This window comes from Antrostomus carolinensis, unplaced genomic scaffold (genome assembly GCF_000700745.2).
Source record: "Antrostomus carolinensis isolate BGI_N321 unplaced genomic scaffold, ASM70074v2 scaffold27143, whole genome shotgun sequence".
NCBI classification, from domain to species: Eukaryota; Metazoa; Chordata; class Aves; order Caprimulgiformes; family Caprimulgidae; genus Antrostomus; species Antrostomus carolinensis.
The window spans coordinates 20,489-28,550 of NW_010303576.1; the positions used below are offsets into that span (position 1 = coordinate 20,489).

The 8,062-nt window shown below is 41.6% G+C and overlaps 1 protein-coding gene across 1 annotated transcript; it reads left to right on the top strand.

The window, feature by feature from the left end:
• The first annotated feature begins 638 nt into the window (after positions 1–638).
• On the top strand, positions 639–7,543 carry FGA (fibrinogen alpha chain). The gene is made up of 6 exons (XM_010164156.1): positions 639–722; positions 2,423–2,551; positions 3,574–3,757; positions 4,083–4,228; positions 5,231–6,311; positions 6,692–7,543. Exons 1-6 carry the CDS (start codon positions 672–674, stop codon positions 7,399–7,401), a joined length of 2,301 nt encoding a protein of 766 aa, XP_010162458.1. The 5' UTR covers positions 639–671; the 3' UTR covers positions 7,402–7,543.
• Positions 7,544–8,062: the final 519 nt, after the last annotated feature.

Consider the following 8,062-nt stretch of genomic DNA (forward strand, 5'->3'; position numbering starts at 1 on the left):
ATTAATTTCAAACAAATCCTGCTTGATAAAAAATTATAATATACCATTTATATAAGAGACAACCTAAGGTTAAACACATGTGTTATACAAACATCAAGGTCTAGCTGTAAAAATGCATCTAAATAGAGCTCTGCAGTCCTCAGGAATTAATCTTGCTCAATGACCACATGGTCACAGATAGACCTTTCCTAGACTAGTACCTGCTTTGGAAAGGCCAGTGTATTTCACAGCAGTGGAACACAGGCACTTGGAAGGGCAAACCAATGACTTGCTTTTCCAAATATCAGCTCTTTGATTATGCAAGCTAAATGTCCATTGCAGAGAGTGTGTGTCTTCCAGCAGGTAATTATTGCTGGATCACACTAGGTCCTGCATACAACTTTGTTAAACATCCAGTTATGAGAAGCTAAGCTTTAAACATATTTTTCCTGGAATACACGGTGTTGCCCGTATGTTGGTGTTGTACAAAATTATCTGGAGCAAATAGCACCAAAAACTTGCGCAAGAGGCCTTAGGTAATCACCTAAGAGTGGGGACATTTGGCATGTTTTGTCTCCAAACAGAAGGGAGCATAATGATTAATCTCAGCTTCACATCAAGGTTTAAATTGCACTAAAAGGCCAGTAAAGAGCATCCTTTCAGTCAGAGCTCTGTTTGCCCGTCTCCTGAAGATGATATCAATGAGGATCCTCTGTGTGTTGCTCTGCCTCAACTTAGCCTGGGTATGAGTTTTCTTACTTGATTCTTTTAATATCATTCTGTTTTGAAGAGTGAGCATTTATTTAATGCTCATTCATTAGATAGACACATTTTGGCTGTCACCTAGCTTGTAAAATTCAATGCACATACATATGCACCAGCTTACTGTAACCACCGCTGGACTTGCCTCAGCAGTTTTTGAGTATCCAGCTCTCTAGTTTTGCTAAATTCAGTTTTACTGAATCTGCCTGGCTTCAGGAGCAGCAATGCAGATACATTAACGTGAATTTGTAGATTCATAGGTGATGTTGTAAGTCTTAAACCTGTCTGGATGCTAGTGGCTCCAGCCAGTCAGGAATTTTCATGTTTATTAGGGTGAATGCTACTCTCATTTTGACAGTACTTCAGCAGGGTTTTCCACCTACAAATGACACACAATTTTTAGATAATGAAAGAGATAGACATCATTTTCAACTATGCTAATATAACCTCGCTGTTTTCTCACTGAGGTCTCAGGCCATAATCTTGTGTTAGATTCTTTATGTTTCTCTTTGTGACTGTTTTTTGAAGAATGTACGTGTTTTAACAAATGACAGAAATTATAGGAAGTTGACGTGACAAAACAGAAGCAGTTGTATTGGAGCTGTCAATGCTGAAAGGGCAGAGAACACCTAAAATTAAAGTTTTTATTTGTTACTTTTAAGAGGCACCTGGGCCAGATCCTTACCATGAATCAAACCAACTAATTTTAATAATGACCTTCTAGTTCCCCAGGGCTGAGGTTCTGTCCCTGGAGGCTAGAATTAGGAAAACCTTCTGTCTCAGAATTAATCATTTATCATAATAATAATTAATCATTAATCTTTTCAATAATTAATTATGCTGCTTGAAAAGAATGTAAGTTGTGCAGATGAGTCCAGTCAGACCCAGTTATATGTCAAGCCCTAAACCAGGGCTTTCTTTTATGATAATAAATTATTTTCCAGTCCCTTACTGAGCAATAACACAGTAGGAATCCTTACAGTGTTTTGGCTTAGAATTAGCTTGTATATATGCACTTTTGTTTCTCAGGTTTGGAGAAAATCTCAGTATATTTATTTATCTTCTTTCCATTAGCACAGTGGAATCCATCCATCACTGACATGATTATTTTTATTATGATGCTATTAGCTTTCTTGCTCTTTACACCAGGTAAAACAGTGCTACAAGCTTACAGTTAACAACTGTGATTAAAATCAGAAACACTAATTGGAAAACTCTCTTCATATATATCTTTAAGCCAATTTTCTGTAGACTGAAGGTGGTAGAATGAAAATAGAAAATTTGGAATATTGCAGCAAATGGAAATGGAACATAGGATTTTATAAGTATTTGCTTTAGCTTAATGAGTTTCAATCCAGTTTCAAGCTTGTTTTATATTTACACACAGAACACAAGAATGATATTGTCTTAACATATCCTGAGCATCACCAGCTCCCTACATAGCAGTATTAATTTTAAGAGGTGAAAAGCTTTATTCTAACAAAACAAACAAAATCATATCTTACAAGAAAAATCAGGAATAAAATCCTCACACTGTTCAGCGTGGTGCTTTCCAGATGGCTGTAATTTCCACACATCAGCTTTGCCACTGAGTGTTTGAGGATGTCAGCATTATGTTTCTCTTCTCTTGGCAGCTGTTTAGCTAATCTCGTTTTGCTTTTCCCTCTTTTTCTCCTGGCAGGCACAAGATGGAGAGACTACCTTTGAAAGCGAGGGTGCAGGAGTGCGTGGTCCCAGGATTGTGGAGCACATGTCTCAGTCCACCTGCCAATATGAGAAGAACTGGCCCATCTGTGCGGATGATGATTGGGTGAGCAATGAGCTCCAGGGGCAAAAGTGGTGCCCATCAGCAGGGCATTCATGGACCTCAGCCAGCTCACTACGATGGGTGCTGTGCAGGCAGCACGCGGTGGGGCTTTAGGTCTGAGGGAGGACAGGTAATGCTTCACATTGGGGCAGCCTGCAGAGATCGACTGCAGGAAAGAAACAAAGAAAAAAATGAGGAGCAAGAAAGAGGGAGAAGTTTGCAGGGGTGCAGAATCAGAAGAGACAGTAAGTCTGGAAAAGAAAGATGAAATAAAATAAGGCGATTCCTAGAAAAAAATAAGGAGGATTTCTTTTCAGAATTTTGATATTGCCACTTTTGGAGTTGGATGTGTGACAAAGAAAATAAATAGCTAGAAATAACATACATTTCACTAGTTACTGTTTAGGAAGTCTGACAACAAAATGTTCAGTAAAGGATTCATAATCATTCACTGAATATCTTAGTGTATAAACTCTTAATATCTCTCTCTCTTCCTCTTGCATCTCAGCCCATCTCTATGCTAGATTTACTCGATGAAATCTTGGCAAAGAGCTTAAGTCTGTAAGAACATTAAGCTTTTCTGAGGAAAATTTTGCTTAAATATGTTGGCCTCTGATATCCTTGCTCAAACTGGACAACGAACTTCTTATAGCAGCCCTTTGGGGAAAAAAACCCCAAAATATATATAATTGCATCCATGAGAACAGAGGAGAGGGAAAATTAAGGATTTATTTGATCCTCCATTTATGGCAGATTTCTGAGAATGTGCTTCACTGATTCCATCACACCAGTGTCAGAGGCACAGGAGGTAAAGGATCAGCCCCCAGGTGTCTTGCTCTAAGTCACACGAGTCCTTGGCAAAGCCATCGTGTAAATAGGACAGAACACCTGAAGAGAACTAGCAGAAACTTGCCCTAATTTTTTAACTGTGTTTTCAGTGTTGGCCAAAAGTCTGCAAACATAATGTTAAGAAAAGGTTTACTTGTGAAGTTTTTAACATAATTATTTCCCTCTTCCAATCTTAGGGTATAAAATGTCCATCAGGCTGCAGAATGCAAGGACTGATTGATGAAGCAGATCAGGATTATAGTCACAGAATAGACAAAATCAGGAAGCTGCTTGCAGAAAATCAAAACAACTATAAAAAATCCAATCGGATAATTGTGGAAACCATAAATGTACTAAAACCAAACCTGGACAGTGCTCAGCGTGAGTATCTCACACCCAGTTTTATTATCCATTGCTGTTTTTTTGTTGGGTTTTTTGTTGGGTTTTTTGTTGGGGGTTTTTTTTGTGCATAAGCAATGTGTGGTGGAAATATATGCTGCACTGGACCTTATTATCAAGAGCGAGAATAAACATAACAATACAAGACTCTTAACTGCTAGCTAGTAAAAACTAATGCAATTTTTACCTGCTCAGTAATATGAGAAATATGTTCTTAATTACATTTTAATTACATATTTTAAAATGTGCTACTCCTTTAGGAAAGAAAATCAGGTGTGCATAGGTAACTGACGCATTTCTGTTTCAGAGATTGATGAGGCTTATGGTCACGTGTCAGGAGAACTGAGGCGGAGGATTGTGACATTAAAGCAGAGAGTTGTTACTCAAGTAAACAGAATTAAAGCTCTTCAGAGCAGCATCCAGGAACAGGTGCTGGAGATGAAGCGCTTGGAGGTAGGTAGCTACGTAATTTCCATTCTTTCCAGAGCTTAGCTATGGAAAGAGAGTCTATCCATTATGTTGTACAGGGTGAGCAGTGCTCCCTCTAGAAGTAAATGTGATGCAACTCTCACAGGATCTGACCTGCTGAGGCAAATCCCCAAATGAGTTGCTTTCATAGAATGGTTTGGGTTGGAAGGGACATTAAAGATCTTCTAGTTCCACCCCCTCTGCCATGAGCAGGGACACCTTCCACTAGACCACTGAGCTCAGGAGGACTCCTGGTCTCATCTGCTGCTTCTGCTCTCAGACAGGCAGCAAGGATGTTATGTCTTCTGATAACTGGCTCTGAATGAGGGGTTTCTGCTCCTGTGAGGAGCTGCTGAGCAGCTAGGATTAGGGGTCATGCCCTGTCCTCTCCCTAGTGCTGCCACTGGGGCCCACAGCCAGTGCTGGCATTAAAGCCTGTGTTCCCAGGTTGCAGCCAATTCTTCTGAGGGTAATGCGAGGAAAAGTCCTGGTACAAACAGCATTTTTTTAAAAAAAAGCCCATTTTAATCCCTGGATCAGAGATCCAACTTTTAGATCATTTGGGAAAGCAGTGGTACCTCGAGGATGGCAGGCATCACAGCAGGGCCATGACAGGCTCTGGGACAAGTCCAGTGTCTTCTCCTTTCCTCAGAAGACCTGTTTCTGCCCCAGTCCCCAGGAGTGTGCCCAGCCCTGCAGCAGTTCCTCCTAAGCCAGGAAGATGCCTGAGAATAAAGAGAAAAAAGACTGGGAACATGCTGCAACGTACTTCTCCATGGAGCTCGTGTGCAGTGGGCTAGTGCACATGTGGTATTTACAGTGGAAATAAAACCATGTATGATTTCAAAACTGAGCTTTGGAAAAGCTCAGTTGTAGATGAGAGGTATCAGGGCGGTTCACACATTTCCCCAGTCCAGTTAAAGGATACACTTGCTTGAGAAAGCCAGAAAAGCTCCCTAACCAAATTATTTCTCTCTGTTTATGTAGGTGGATATTGATATTAAGATACGAGCTTGCAAAGGAAGCTGTGCTAGAAGTTTTAATTACCAGGTGGACAAAGAAAGCTATGACAACATCCAGAAGCAGCTTACCCAAGCCAACTCCATCAACTTACACCCAGAGCTTCAGCCAACCACCTTGAGCACACTGAAAATGAGGCCACTTAAGGACTCGAATGTTCCTGAACATTTTAAGCATAAGCCTCAGCCAGAAATGCAAGCTCTGAACATAATTAATAACATCAGGCAGATGCAAGCGGTATTAGAAAGAGCAGAAACAGATGCGAACCCCTCCCGAGGCGACAGCTTGTATCACATGGCAGAATCAAGGGGGGATGGACCTTCACACACCAGCAAATTAGTTATTCCTACTCATGGCAGAGAAACCCTTAGTCTGGGAGACAAAACCTCCTCCGCTGTTCGTAGATGCACTAAAACTACCACTAAAAAAATTATTACTGGCCCTGATGGCCCTAGAGAAGAAGTAGTTGAGAAAATGATTTCTTCTGATGGCTCAGACTGCTCCTACTTAAAAGGAGCAGGAAATGTTGGAGGGGAAGGGAGCGTGTACCATGTTGGCGGGACAGATGAACTCCACAAGCTAGAGCAGTTATTCCCTGAGCTAGAGTCATTTTTCACCCCTGACTCTCCATCCACTAGTAGTAGGCACTTTGGTGGATCTAGCAGCACCTCAACTAGCAGCCACGTAACTGGCACAGGCAGTAGCCACTTAGGTACTGGAGTATCCAGTCATTCAGGGGCTTATGGAGGGAAAGGCAAATTTACAGACTTAGGAGAGGAGGAAGAAGATGACTTTGGAGGACTCCACCTTCAGCCGTCTGGATTCCCATCCGGCAGTGCAAGTCACTCCAAGACTGTAGTGACCAGCGCCTCTTCTAGTTTCAACAAGGGAGGCTCCACTTTTGAAACCAAATCACTAAAGACCCGTGAAATAACTGAGCAGCTAGGTGGGTTGCAACATGATCAGAGTGCAGAGGATACCCCAGACTTTCAGGCACGCAGCTTCAGATCATCAGGAGTGAAGCAAAGGACAGCCAACACTGGGAAAGGTACACGGGCATCACAGAAGTAGTTCCTGAGGTAGCGAAGCCAAACTCCATCCATAATCAAACTGGCACATTGGTTTTAGATACTGCAATACAACAGTGTGATGATAAAATGCAAGCACTGTGTCTCTTTGTTGCCACCTCAGAAACAAAAAGGAAAATATTTCATTAATACTTGGGTGTTACATAGACAATTCACAATTTAAGACGTATATAAAGTTTTCTTTTCTGAATTCTTTCTAATGTTGCCTGTCATTATACCTAGTGTAGTTCACACCATGTTTAACAATTTTTCTCAGAGCTATTGGTACTTGGATTCCTTTGAACCTTTTATTAAATTTTGCTGATAACTCCTGTCAAACCAGATCAACTTTTTTTTTTAGACTGTGATGATATCCGCCAGAAACACACTTCTGGTGCCAAAAGTGGCATTTTCAAAATCAAGCCAGCCGGATCCAATAAGGTTTTGTCAGTTTATTGCGACCAAGAGACCACTTTGGGAGGATGGCTATTGATCCAACAGAGAATGGATGGATCAGTGAATTTTAACCGGACCTGGCAAGACTACAAGAGAGGCTTCGGCAGTGTGGATGGCAGAGGGCAAGGAGAGTTCTGGCTGGGCAATGAAAACATACACTTGCTGACTCAGAACGACACTCTCCTTCGGATAGAGTTAGAGGACTGGGATGGAAATGCTGTGTATGCAGAATATATCGTACAGGTAGGGTCTGAAGCAGAAGGGTACGCCCTTGCCGTGTCCTCCTACGAGGGGACTGCTGGGGACGCGCTGATTGCTGGCTGGCTGGAGGAGGGCGCTGAATACACATCCCATGCCCAGATGCGGTTCAGCACCTTTGACCGGGACCAGGACCGCTGGGAGGAGAGCTGCGCGGAGATGTACGGGGGCGGCTGGTGGTACAACAGCTGCCAGGCAGCCAACCTCAATGGCATTTACTACCTGGGGGGCCACTACGACCCCAGGTACAACATTCCTTATGAGATCGAAAACGGCGTGGTCTGGCTGCCATTTAAAGCCTCTGACTATTCCCTCAAAATTGTTAGAATGAAAATCAGGCCCCTAGAAACCCTGTAGAAAGACAGGCTTTTGATATATATGTTATGACCACAAGATGAAAAGGGTTTTTTTTTAATATGTATGTGCATGATGCACCTTTACCCCGTGAATTTGAAGGCAACTGGACACATCTGTGGCTTAAAAAATAAACAGAGATTAATTGTTAAAAAATCAGTTCTTTTGTCTTATTTATAACTGATAAACCTTTTGAAGGAAATATTGATTTTAAAACCCTTTTTGTATAAAATTTGTCTATGTTTTTGACTGTGTCTTTGACTATGCCTATGTCTTTGGCAGCTCACACCTTGACTGGAGATAAAAATATTTATAATTTCAATAATTTACTTTGTTTAAGAGTGCTAAAGAAGTAAAATATTTGAGAAATATGTTCACCACGAACTCCTGCCTCCACTAACATGAACCGTGAAAGTCTGATCAAGTTCAACAGTCACACCCCTGGGCCATGCCCTCTCATTTCCATTTTGAGAGGCACACAACAGCAGCAGGAGTCAGTTCTCAGGCAGAGCCGTGGGTGGTTTGGGTTCTCACTTTTGCCACACCTAACATGGAGTACACTTTGATAAATGACGCATGCATTTTAGGACTGACTTTTAAGGATCTCTTAAGCTTTGATTTTACAATTATGGATGTAGACCTTCTGTCCCATTAATGAATTCTA